The sequence below is a fragment of the Schistocerca piceifrons genome, chromosome 1 (assembly GCF_021461385.2).
Source record: "Schistocerca piceifrons isolate TAMUIC-IGC-003096 chromosome 1, iqSchPice1.1, whole genome shotgun sequence".
Taxonomy (NCBI): Eukaryota; Metazoa; Arthropoda; class Insecta; order Orthoptera; family Acrididae; genus Schistocerca; species Schistocerca piceifrons.
Genome location: NC_060138.1, coordinates 775,764,467 through 775,778,534, shown reverse-complemented (window position 1 = coordinate 775,778,534; position 14,068 = coordinate 775,764,467). Strand labels below are relative to the sequence as shown.

Sequence of the window (14,068 nt, the reverse complement as noted above, 5' to 3'; positions counted from 1 at the left end):
GGATGCAATCTGCAATGCTTATTCTTTTTTAGTTCATGATCATACCACTAGAGGCGCTGCTATCAGTTTGTTTTTCCCTCTTTTAACATGGAAGTTGTGTTTCTCTTTTCTTGTTTTTCTGTGGTGACACCTACCTTTAAATATCTTGCTATGTGTTTAAATAATTTAATGTTTTATGGCAGTCTACAACATCATTCCGATCACGTGATTTTTAGCAAGCTTGGGTACATAGCACAACAGCTACTGGTATAATATGTGTTTTACTTAATGATTTATAATGTTCACTATTCTTTTTTACATATCTCAAGCCCAAAATAAACCAATACTCCAATAATTTTACACGCAGAAATTTACCAGATGCCCTTGTGTTCTAATTCTCACTTCACAGACATATCAAATCTTACCTTGTTGAAGTGTTATCATAATGGCCACTCCTCCTCATTTGGAATACATTTGACCCACCTGAAAATTATTGTTGCAAAAATGTGACTACAACTGCTAATACAATGTGATTATTTCAGATTTAACTATAATCAGACTACTAACAAGATTTCCAAAATTAATTTACTTTAAAATAGAGGACGTACGTCATCCTTTCCTGATGTGCAAATCATAGCATTACAGTTTTCTACCAAGGCCACTAGCTAACCAAAAAAAAAAAAGACATTTTAATACAAAGTACACTAAATTCGATAAAAATGCCACTATATTATGGGAGGTACAAAAGCAACACAAAGCTGCAAATCTTCAATGGGCCAGACACACAGATACTGTACAGTAGATGGCTGGAAGGATGTAGTATGGTCTGATGAGTGTGATTTTGCCCCTTCTCAAACAACACAAGGTGCTGAGTGCACCAACTGCCCATGTAACTCGCATGTGTGGAGAATGTAATTCAATCTGGAGGTGATCCTTTCACACTTCGGGGTGTTGTTTTCCATACCATGACTTGGGATCACCCATTCAGATTGTCACGAAAATGAACCACAATATTTGTTTCCATATTCTTGGTAAGGATATGGGAGATGTTGGTGAGGAGCAAGGAGAGCATTTTCACCAGGGCATTAAAGTGGTGGAAAAACGCTACCAAGGCCGCTGGGACTACTTTTGGTCACTTCACCGATAAGTTCAACAAGCAACTCATCGTAGAAGAAGCTACACAAGAAGCTTCAAAGAAAAAAGAGAAATAAAATACAAACCAATTCCAGCTGACAAGTGAAACCTCTATTAACACACATCATTGTTTTAAGTAGCTTACTGTAAATACAAACCATGCTTATGTTGTAACAAAGTGTTTTATTAATTTCCCCGTTTACCATGTAGCATAGGATTTTTATACTAAAGGCTAGATATGGATTCAGCTCATAAAAATCTATAAAGATCAGCTATCAAAGTAAAAAAAGTTTTCAAAAAAAGTTTTTCGTTGGCCTGTGTTATTGATATAACCACTCCAAGGCAAGTAACAATGAATGGTCCAATAAATTAGGACAGATACATTCATGCACAGCCTTCAGAGCACAAGACATTCTGCCGTGCTGCCATTCTGTCTGTGTCAACGAATCAGACAGAATGACACTCTAATGAGTTTCAGTGAAACCATGACAAGCTCTTTGATGATGGCCAGCATGCTATCTGCTTGCTGACTGCAAGACTGAGGCAGCCAAACATGATGTATACAACAGCCATGATCTGGCACTGCTGCCTACTTGGTCACTGCAGATGACAAGACTGGTGAGTGGCCAGCCCTCCTCCACTACTGGGTCACTGCAGATAATCTGCAAGCCACCATTTATGCACTGAATGGGCAAAGTGCTCCCCCACAGCCTCCTTGCTGATTCGTGAGAATGCTGCAGTTTCAGTCAATCCCACAGTGGTGACTGGAGCCACTCCACACAACCAGCATTTTTGTCCACAGGCAGCAGACTGCACCTTCAAGAGTGCTGAAGTGGTATCTGACCTGGGTAACTGCAGTACACCCGGCAGGCCATACCTGCCTTGCCTGCTACTGTTGCAAGCACCGCACGCAGCTGAGTCTCTGACCTGCGGAGTGACGTCATGTCGTGATGTCGAGACATCAGCATTCCTCCACAGCACGTAAAACCGCACCCCACCTCTGCCTGCAGCTTTGAAGATGCTTTAGCTTTGTAAACTTGTCTGACATAATTGTAATTACAGATAATACTGTATCATTGACATCTCGAGGTGTGCATCGAACCACTCACCGTCACACTTTGCTCAACCTCTTGATTACAGCATGAACCGAGCCCCAGGTCACAATGCATACACCGAAAATGACATATAAGAAGTGCTGAAATGAAATGATGACATCCTTAAGCATGCGAACAAAGGCAAAGGGTAAATGTACCAGAAAACACATTAAACACCAAGCCAGACTGATGCCAGTAAAGAGGCATTCAGGAAACAGAGAATAAGGGCTAAGTATAGACAATATTGCATTGGAACCTGAAAATGTTCAGCTTAGACCAATACTGTGGTATATAACACCCATGAGCTGGAAAACAAGAGAATATCATGATCAAAAAGAAAGGGAAAAAAGCATAATTACAGACAACTACAGTGATGGACATAAAATTGTTCCTAATTACAACACTTCATATGGCAATAGAAGACCTCTATTGCAGGAAATTATACCAGATTATGTAAAGATTATCTATATGTGAATGCTATTTCCAACATTCAGTGGTTCACGCAAGAAAGGCAACAATTTAATCAGACACGTTGTATTCACTGATTACTATGTTTGTAGCCATAAAAACAAAGATCTAATTTCAAACAATTAATATAATTAAATGTAGAATAAATGACATAGGCCCACAGACAGGTGCTCCTTGTGAACGTGAAACAGATTAAATAAAAAAACTTCATGTTTCACATATGAATTAGTATGATATGTTCATTCCACTAATCTCAAGTGATGGATGCGAAATGCATCGAAAAATTTAAATTACTATTTACATATTTTTGATATGAATATAATAGAGGGAGACATTCCACGTAGGAAAAAACATATCTACCAGCGCTTTCTCGTTTGGTAAGTCACAATATATTTACATATTTTCATTTACATACTACTAAAATAATTGTTATAAATATAAAATGACAAATGCAAAGTCCATAGAATCATTCCTAAGCTGCAGTATCTAAGTGAAAGTTCATAGTGTTAACTTCTTCTGATTGTTTTACCACACTTACGATGTGTGAAAAATCAAGTATTACATACCACTTACATGTTCTTGGACTCAAAATACTTGAACTTAGCTTCAGAAATTATAATATCATAAGTCATTATGAAATGAAAGTAAAATAAGCAATGATACCCTTTCTTTTGTCCAAATGTGGCATTGCCAATAAAAATTTGGTAAGACATTTCTATGCTGTGGAATACCCCTCCCAGTAGAATCTCTCTCTCTCTCTCTCTCTCTCTCTCTCTCTCTCTCTCTCTCTCTCTCTCTTTTTTTTTTTTTTTTTTTTTTTTTTTTGGGGGGGGGGGGGGGGGTTAAGGGCGCTCAACTACTGAGGTCGTTAGTGCCCAGTCACAATTGTTAGAGCACATAGAATCTAGTAAAACTCAAGGGGGGGGGGGGATGACACCAGAAAGTTCTTACAAAGATGCAAATAAAATAAGTGAAGGAGTTAGATGTCTTTGGACAAGCCAGTCAAAGTAATGAAACGAAGAACACGAGCAGCTGCTCGAGCGTCATCAGCTAAAATATCCTGTAAAGTAGATGGCGGAGACACGACACACGAGATTGACTAAAACGGGGGCACGACAATAAAACATGGCGCACTGTTAATGCATGACCACAAGGGTACTGCGGGGCTGGGTCACCAGAGAGCAGGTAGCGGTGGCTAAACCGGCAATGCCCAATCCGCAACCTGGTCAGAAGGACCTCTTCTCGCCGAGATGGTCGGGGGGAGGTTTTCCAAGCAGTTGGGAACGGTTTTACTGCCCGGAGCTTGTTTCCTTGACGTGATGACCAAGTATCCCACCACAAAGACACAAGCAGGCACTTCTACATGGTCGGGAACCCACAGAAAGCTGAGAGGAGAGCCATCAGCAGCAGAAGAATGGAGGGACTGCTGGATCCGTTGCACCAAGGGATGGACCAGATATGGAGCTCCAAGGCTCTGAAGAGCACTGAGTGAATCAGAGCAGAGTACATACTATGAATGGCGGTTGCGGCGGGCATACTGAACAGCCTGATGGAGAGCAAAAAGCTCGGCCGTAAAGCTGGAACACTGGTCGAGGAGCCGGTATTTAAAGGTGCCGGCCCCGACGACAAAGGTACAGCCGACACCATCTTCAGTTTTGGAGCCATCAGTGTAAATAGAGGTGTGACTGGCAAGTCGCGCACGAAGTTCAACAAACCGTGAGCAATACACTGCAGCCGGAGTACCCTCCTTCGGGAGCGAGCTGAGGTCGAGATGGATATGAACCGGAGCCTGGAGCCACAGTGGTGTCGGGCTCTCACCCTCTCTGAAGGTGGTAGGGAGGGCAAAATCCAATTGTCAAAGCAGGCGACGAAAGCGGACTCCAGGGGGCAGCAGGGCAGACACATACAACCCATACTGACGGTCGAGAGAATCGGCGAAGAAGGACTGATAAGAGGGGTGGTCGGGCACTGACAACAGCCGGCAGGCATACTGACAAAGCAGTACGTCGCACCGGTAGGTCAATGGTAATTCGGCAGCTTCAGCATAAAGACTCTCGACGGGACTAGTGTAGAATGCTCCGGTCGCAAGACGTAACCCCCAATGGTGGATGGAGTTGAGACGGCGTAAGAGGGATGGCCCAGCAGACGAGTAGACGAGGCTCCCATAATCCAGCTTTGATCGGACTATGGACCGATACAAGCGAAGCAGGACAGTGCGATCCACTTCCCAAGATGAACCACTAAGAACTCTGAGGACATTAAGGGAACGTGTACAACGGGCAGCCAAATAAGAGACGTGCGGAGACCAACAAAGTTTCCTGTCCAGTGAGAGCCCTAGAAACTTAGTTGTTTCCACGAATGGGAGAACAACGGGACCGAGATGTAAGGATGGCGGAAGGAATGCTTTATATCGCCAAAAGTTGATGCAAACCGTCTTCTCTTCAGAGAACCGGAAGCCATTTGCCACACTCCATGAGTATAGGCTGTCTAGACAACGCTGAAGGCAGCACTCCAGGAGGCACGTTCTCTGGGCACTGCAGTAGATCGCGAAGTCATCGACAAAAAGAGAGCCTGAGACATTAGGTGGAATGCAATCCATAATTGGATTGATCGCTATGGCAAAAAGGGCTACGCTCAAGACGGAGCCCTGAGGCACTCCGTTCTCCTGGAGGAAGATGTCGGACAATACGGAACCCACACGTACCCTAAACTTTCGATCTGTTAAAAAGGAATCAATAAAAAGGGGCTGGCGACCGCATAGACCCCACGTGTGCATAGTGCGGAGGATACCTCCTCTCCAACAGGTATCATAAGCCTTCTCCAAATCGAAGAACACGGCTACCGTTTGGTGCTTTCGCAAAAAGTTGTTCATGATGAATGTCGACAAGGTCACAAGGTGGTCAACAGCGGAGCGGCGGTGATGAAAGCCGCATTGAACATTGGTAAGTAGCCGTCGAAATTCAAGAATCCAAACCAACTGAGCGTTAACCATGCGCTCCATCACCTTACAGACACAGCTTGTAAGTGAAATGGGGCGGTAACTAGAAGGAAGGTGTCTATCCTTCCCGGGTTTGGGTATAGGAACAACGACGGCGTCACGCCAACGCATGGGGACTTGACCTTCGGTCCAGACGCGATTGTAGGTACGAAGAAGGAAGCTTTTGCCTGCCGGAGAAAGGTGGGCCAGCATCTGAACGTGAATGGCATCTGGCCCCGGAGCAGAGGACCGGGACAGTGCAAGTGCACGTTCGAGTTCCCGCATAGTAAAGGGGGCATTATAATTTTCCAGATTCAGCGAGTGGAAGGAAAGTCGCCGAGCCTCTTCTGCCTCTTTCCTGGGAAGGAAGGCAGGGTGGTAATGGGCGGAGCTTGAAACCTCCGCGAAAAAGCGGCCGAAGGCGTTGGAGACATCCACAGGATCAACAAGGACCTCATTACCTGAAGTCAGGCCAGGTACCGAGGAGTGGGCCTTAATGCCCGACAGCTGGTGCAGGCCACCCCAGATGACAGAAGAGGGAGTAAAACTGTTAAAGGACCTGGTGAAAGAGGCCCAACAAGCTTTTTTGCTGTCTTTGATGGCTCTACGGCACTGCGCTCGGAGTCGTTTGTATCCAATACAATTCGCCAACGTAGGATGGCGGCGAAAGGTGTGTAAAGCACGTCGTCGAGCACGGATAGCGTCTCTACAAGCCTCATGCCACCAGGGGACGGAAACGCGACTTGAAGAAGAGGTAGTACGAGGAATGGAACGTTCGGCAGCATGGATGATAACAGCCGTGAGGTATTCGACCTGACTGTCACAACTGAGAAAATCGTGGTCCGGAAAGGTCGCCAGGGAGGAGTAAAGTCCCCAGTCAGCTTTCGGTATGTTCCAGCTCGAAGGACGTGGGGATGGGGTGTGGTGCAGGAGACGAGCGACACAGGGGAAGTGGTCGCTCGAATAGGTGTCAGAAAGGACATACCACTCGAACCGACGGGCAAGAGTGGTAACACAGATCGAGAGGTCCTAGTGGGAGTAGATATGAGTAGAGTCCGAGAGTAAAGTCGGGGTGCCAGTATTGAGGCAGACAAGATTGAGATGGTTGAAGACATCTGCCAAGAGGGAGCCTCTCTGACAGGATGCAGGAGAGCCCCAAAGGGGATGATGGGCATTGAAGTCGCCAAACAATAAAAACGGCGGAGGAAGCTGAACAATCAGGTGCATCATGTCAGCCCGACTAAATGCGGATGACGATGGATTGTAGACGGTACAAACGGAAAAAGTAAAGGCAGAAAGAGTAATACGGACAGCTATTGATTGGAGTGGGGTGGTCAATGGGATGGGATGGTAATAGACATCGTCCCGAATGAGCAACATGACCCCACCATGAGCTGGAATACCGTCCACCGGGGTAAGGTCAGACCGCTCCGACGTATAGTGGGGAAAAGCAATACGGTCAGTTGGGCGCAACTTGGTTTCCTGGAGACCAAGGACGAGCGGACAGTGCAGGCGGAGGAGCAGATGTAATTCCTCCCGATTAGATCGAATACCTCTTATGTTCCAATGTAACAAAGCCATCACTAGTCAGAAAAAAGGGGGAACGAAACGGGTGAAGAGCTGGTCACCTCGACAGCCGCAGAGGGCCAGGTTTCGAGGGAACAACGCTACAACCGGCGGGAGGCGGATCCTGTTCCATCAAGTCATCGCCAACTGCGGCCGCTTTCCCGGGTTGCGTAGGAGGGGCAGAATTATTCGCCGCCGAGAGGCCAGCTGAGCGCCTGGCAGCAGAGCGTCCCGGCGAAACTGAGGACGGCCGGGAGCAGCGACTCACGGATGGAGCGTCAGACGAAACGTGCCGGGGTGGAGAGGGGGATAAAGACTTCTTCTTGGAGGCCTTCTGGGAAGTCCGATGAGGCACGGGGATGGGGGGCTGGACCCGAAGAAGGTCCTCATGCGTGGGGTCCATTTTGGAACGCCGGACCTCGGAAGCCGGGGTCCGGAACGTTTCCCCGATGGACGCCTGAGAAGAGGATCGCTTCTCAGGCGGCGGAGGGGGAGGAGGAGGAAGGGTGGCCCCTGGGGCAGAGGGGGCAGGGGCGCGAGGGAGGAGGATTTGGAAGGGAGGGATTTGGGAGGTGGAGGCATAGACCCCAGATGGGGTGAGGAGGTGGAGGGGGGACAGGATAGGGGTGAGGATACTGTGGAAGGAATGGACATGACTGAGGCAAACGACACATCACGGGATGGAGGCGGTCATACTTCTTCCTGGCCTCAGAATAAGAGAGGCGATCCAAAGTTTTTAATTCTTGAATCTTCTTCTCCATCTGATATGGGGGCAGTCTAAAGATCTAGGCGAGTGGATGCCAGGACAATTGACGCACCGAGGTGGTGGGGTGCATGTATGTTCCTCACGAAGAGGACGTCCACAATCGCCACAAAGGGGCTCAGCCTCACACCGTGACGACATGTGCCCAAAGCGCAAACACCGAAATCAGAGCATAGGAGGCGGGACGTAAGGTCGCACGTCACACCGGTAGCACATCACCTTTACCTTCTCCGGGAGAACGTCCCCCTCGAAGGCGAGGATAAAGGCCCCGGTGTCGATGCGACGGTCTTTGGGGGCGCGCTGGACTCGCCGGACGAAATGTACGCCTCGGCGCTCCAGGTTGGCCCTGAGCTCCTCATCAGATTGCAGCAGGAGGTCCCGATGAAAACTAGCCCCCTGCGTCCTATTCAGTGCCAGATGCGGGACAATGGACACTGGGTTGTCCCCTAGTCGGTCGCACGCCTGGAGCGTCGCCGACTGAGTTGCGGAGGTGGTCTTTATAAGAACGGACCCCAAACGCATTTTACTGAGAGCCTCGATTTCCCCGAAGATGTCTTCGATGTGCTGGACAAAGAACATGGGCTTGGAGGTGGCGAACGTCCCCCCATCGGTCCAAGAACAGACTAAATTGCGGGGGAAGTACTTCGCCCCAAGCCGGCGGGCCTGTCCTTCCTCCCAGGGAGTGGCCAAGGGGGAAAGGGCAGGAGAACCAGAACCAGAGACAGTACCTTTCATTTTAAAAGACTCGGCCGCAGAGCGACCCGATACATGTTGACGTTTCATCTGCGAAACGTCCGCCCGAATAACACCCACTCCGACCAGGGGCTCTCCCCATGGGCGCCACTCAGCCTCAGCAAGGGCCACCTGGCAGGATGACTGTTGCCGGGGGTCCTGATGCCCCAAGGAGACGGGCATCTACTCCTTGGCCGACGTGGGGAGGGTGCAGCTCAGGTATCGGCAGTACGATCCCTGTGTTGTCAGGGAGCTGCAACCTAGAGGGTACATGACGACCCCACCACAACGGGCTGGCTACCGTGCTGTATTTCGGGTGCCATGGAAAGTCCATCATGATCGTAGGTGCAGATGGGGACGCACTATGGGCGTAACTTGTGCAACCTATCAGGCGTTTAGGCCCAATTTGAGGAATAGTGGGTGTGGTTACAACACCGTTACAATGCTGAGTGCCAAGGCCTTAGTGCACTGAGGACCAGTGAGACACCACGTAAAGCGTCCTTCCCCAAAAGGCTCGTACTTCTGTAGAATTTTGAAAAATGGATGTCAAACCCCAAGGGGGACCATCACATGGAAGGCCGAAACAGTTGAAACTCCTTTTAGTCGCCTCTTACGACAGGCAGGAATACCTCGGGCCTATTCTTACCCCGGACCCGCAGGGGGGCCAGTAGAATCTGTCATCAACTTGTAATACCATGAGGTTATCTTTGTGCCCACATATTTTACATGTAAACTCTATGTAAACTTTTTAGAGATTCAGAAAAGCGTACAGTGAGTCTTTCCAGTGTTTAATCAGAATGTATTCCTCACAAGAATCCACAAAAAATCCACTATCAGCTCTTTCTTAAAAATAGAAAGATTTTAATTTTGTTACCAACTACAACGTTGCTTATAAAAAAACTTAACATCTGAGAATGTTATTGATAAGAAGACATTAAAATCACGAGAAACTCCAATGGATATTGGAGGGCACTGCATCGGAATTGCAATTACACTCAATAACAAAAGAAATAAATCAATACTATCTGCCAATAACAAGCAGATCATAGTCTCCTTTCAAAAAAATTTAAAAGAACAGCATACTTTTGTTTCATAGCACAGCACATAAAACATTGATGTTTCAAAGAAGTAAAACTAAAGTGAATCTTCAAAGATAATAGCTATTATGAAATCAAAAATGCTTAAATGATACCTGACTTGAGAACATATCAAGGAACAACTGTCTTGGATGTCTTATATTTGAATGCTAGGTAAATAAAGGGAAATTTGATATGTAACACAATTAGGACAGCATCCAAACACTGCTGTCGAAAAAAACAACATTAAATTTTAAAATAATATTGGTACACCTTTGGGAAATGACGAAAAGGGATAAAACAGAGCATTAAGTGCAGTCAGTGTTTATGCCTGGGGGGCCTCATTCCAAATGCTGATGAGGCTGTTCTGATAGCCATTAATGGATTGCATGTTGGGACGAACAATGCCTATTGTTTGGGTCCACAGTCATACTTGATCTAGTGATGGCAGACAAGGCAGAGAAGATGAGACTTGAAATGACACATTTTCAGAGACTACTGGTCTCACACAGGTATGATTTTATCTATTTTAGGTTTACATATTGCAGCATCAATTGAAAATTTGTATCAAGGCTGGGAATTGAACCCAGGTCTCCTGATTACTAGGCAGGTGCATTAGCCACTAAGCCACATGGGCACAGTGGTTTGCACAACTGCACAGATTACACTGGCACACCTCCCTCCTCGACACAAATTCTCACTGCTGCCCCAGTTCCTTTAAATTACCCCTTACACATGAACACAATTGGCGAGGCTCTCCACGTTCTGCCTAGTAAGCAGGAGATCCGTGTTCGATTCCCCACCCTGGTACAAATTTTCACTGGTCAAAGTTTCTGAAACTGTGTCATTTCATTTGTGAAGTACCTGCTCCCAGGTTTGAGGCTGGATCCCCCATTTATGAAAAATTCTGAGGTAAAATTCCAGAACTTTGAGATCCTTGGCAATTCTGTTCATGTGTAAGGTGGAATTTAAAGTAGACTGGGGTGACAGAATTTGGACTTAGGAGGGAGGCATGCCACGGTAATCTGTGCAGTTGTGTGAACTGCTGTGCCAAGGTAGCTTAGTTGCTAACATACCTGCCTAGTAAGTAGGATACTCGGGTTCAACTCTCAGGCTTTGTAAAAATTTTCAATTGCCGCTTCAGTCTACATACATAAACAGAGGAGACTTGGTCACAGAGTTCCAACAAAGTTCACAATTTGCAGCATTTTAACAGAACTGGCCATGGCCCCTTGGTTCTGAGTGAGTTGAATGGAACTGTAGTGCCCCCCTAAATAGGTCATATGTGCGCTACACATCAGTGTTTGTTACCTAGGTAGCTGACTGTGCCTATGGGGTGCATATGAGGGCCTTTTTTTTTTTTTTAGACTAGGAGACTCTCCACCCAGTCCAGATGACAGCCGTAAGAGACCCATGAGTATCGGTGTAAAATTCAAAGAAATGCACCCACAGGAGAGAGTATTTAAGACCTAGCGATTAACTAAAGTCACAACAAACGAGAAACTCAAAGCCAACAAGACAGAGACTGAAACTGCATGTGAGCCTGTCTGGCTGTCTGGGTAACACTCAGTATCATGGGTGAGCAGAAACTTATAACTGGGTCCTTCTATTGACTGCCATAGTCAAACCCCCCCCCCCCCCCCCCCCAAAAAAAAAAAAAAAAAAACTTTAAAGAAAATCTCTGTTGCTAGTACATAAAACCCCATTAATAATATCGTCAGAGGAGGCATTAACTATCCAATAATCAATTGGGAAAACTACGTTTTGTAAGAGGTGAATGTGCCAGTGTGGAACATCAGTGAATCACTTCTCTAAAGACTACCTAGAATAGATAATTCTGAAGCTGACTCCTCTAACGGCAACAAATAGACATGGTCTACTTGGGACGATGACAACAATGATTAACACAGCACAAGGGGAGCTCAAATAAGTAGAAGGATTTACATCTTTATACAAGTAGATAAACAGGCAGTAGTGTTACATCTCAATAAGGAACATGAAACACTTAACTCTTGGCAGGAGCACATAGAAGAATTGTGGCTGAGGCATTGTAGAATAGTCGAGCAAGCACTTAATATATGTGTACATAGGGAACAGCCCCCCCCCCTCCCCCATGAACCATGGACCTTGCCGTTGGTGGGGAGGCTTGCGTGCCTCAACGACACAGATAGCCATACCGTAGGTGCAACCACAACAAAGGGGTATCTGTTGAGAGGCCAGACAAACGTGTGGTTCCTGAAGAGGGGCAGCAGCCTTTTCAGTAGTTGCAGGGGCAACAGTCTGGATGATTGACTGATCTGGCTTGTAAGCTAACCAAAATGGCCTTGCTGTTGTGGTACTGCGAATGGCTGAAAGCAAAGGGAAACTACAGCCGTAATTTTTCCCGAGGGCATGCAGCTTTACTGTATGATTAAATGATGATGGCGTCCTCTTGGGTAAAATATTCTGGAGGTAAAATAGTCCCCCATTCAGATCTCCGGGCGGGGACTACTCAAGGGCACTTCGTTATCAGGAGAAAGAAAACTGGTGTTCTACGGATTGGAGCGTGTAATGTCAGATTCCTTAATCGGGCAGATAGGTTAGAAAATTTAAAAAGGGAAATGGATAGGTTAAAGTTAGATATAGTGGGAATTAGTGAAGTTCGGTGGCAGGAGGAACAAGACTTTTGGTCAGGTGAATACAGGGTTATAAATACAAAATCAAATAGGGGTAATGCAGGAGTAGGTTTAATAATGAATAAAAAAAATAGGAGTACAGGTAAGCTACTACAAACAGCATAGTGAACACACTATTGTGGCCAAGATAGACATGAAGCCCACACCTACTACAGTAGTACAAGTTTATATGCCAACTAGCTCGGCAGGATGACGAAGAAATTGATGAAATGTATGATGAGATAAAAGAAATTATTCAGGTAGCGAAGGGAGACAAAAATTTAATAGTCATGGGTGACTGGAATTCGACAGTAGGAGAAGGAAGAGAAGGAAACTTAGTAGGTGAATATGGATTGGGGCTAAGAAATGGAAGAGGAAGCCGCCTGGTAGAATTTTGCACAGAGCATAACTTAATCATAGCTAACACTTGGTTCAAGAATCATGAAAGAAGGTTGTATACCTGGAAGAATCCTGGAGATACTAAAAGGTATCAGATAGATTACATAATGGTAAGACAGAGATTTAGGAACCAGGTTTTAAATTGTAAGACATTTCCAGGGGCAGATGTGGACTCTGACCACAATCTATTGGTTATGAACTGTAGATAAAAACTGAAAAAACTGCAAAAAAGTGGGAATTTAAGGAAATGGGACCTGCATAAACTGAAAGAACCAGATGTTGTATAGAGTTTCAGGAAGAGCATAAGGGAACAATTGACATGAATGGGGGAAAGAAACACAGTAGAAGAAGAATGGATAGCTTTGAGGAATGAAATAGTGAAGGCAGCAGAGGATCAAGTAGGTAAAAAGACGAGGGCTAGTAGAAATCCTTGGGTAACAGAAGAGATAATGAATTTAATTGATGAAAGGAGAAAATACAAAAATGCAGTAAGTGAAGCAGGCAAAAAGGAATACAAACGTCTCAAAAATGAAATCGACAGGAAGTGCAAAATGGCTGAGCAGGGATGGATAGAGGACAAATGTAAGGATGTAGAGGCTTATCTCACCAGGGGTAAGATAGATACTGCCTACAGGAAAATTAAAGAGACCTTTGGAGAAAAGAGAAACACTTGCACAAATATCAAGAGCCCAGATGGAAACCCAGTTCTAAGCAAAGAAGGGAAATTAGAAAGGTGGAAGGAGTATATAGAGGCTCTATACAGGGGCGATGTTCTTGAGGACAAAATTATGGAAATGGAAGAGGATGTGGATGAAGATGAAATGGGAGATATGATACTGCATGAAGAGTTTGACAGAGCACTGAAAGACCTGAGTGGAAACAAGGCCCTGGGAGTAGACAATATTCCATTAGAACTACTGACAGCCTTGGGAGAGCCAGTCCTGACAAAACTCTACCATCTGGTGAGCAAGATGTATGAGATAGGCGAAATTCCCTCAGACTTCAAGAAGAGTATAATAATTCCAATCCCAAAGAAAGCAGGTGTTAACAGATGTGAAAATTACCGAACTATCAATTTAATAAGTCACAGCTGCAAAATACTAACGCAAATTCTTTATAGACGAATGGAAAAATTGGTAGAAGCCGACCTCGGGGAAGATCAGTTTGGATTCCGTAGAAATGTTGGAACTCGTGAGGCAATACTGACTCTATGACTAATCTTAGAA

At 45.7% G+C, this 14,068-nt stretch overlaps 1 protein-coding gene across 5 annotated transcripts in view; it reads right to left on the bottom strand.

Annotated features, from left to right (window-relative positions):
• LOC124712558 (dentin sialophosphoprotein) overlaps nt 1-14,068 on the bottom strand; it is a 231,005-nt gene that overhangs the window by 177,088 nt on the left and 39,849 nt on the right. For all 5 annotated transcript variants that reach the window (XR_007005602.1, XM_047242880.1, XM_047242873.1 and 2 more), the window contains exon 4: nt 405-462. Coding sequence is in view for 4 of the 5 variants with exons in the window: in XM_047242880.1 (XP_047098836.1) it covers nt 405-462 (58 nt within the window). In the remaining variant the exon portion in view is untranslated. The remainder of the gene's footprint in view (nt 1-404; nt 463-14,068) is intronic.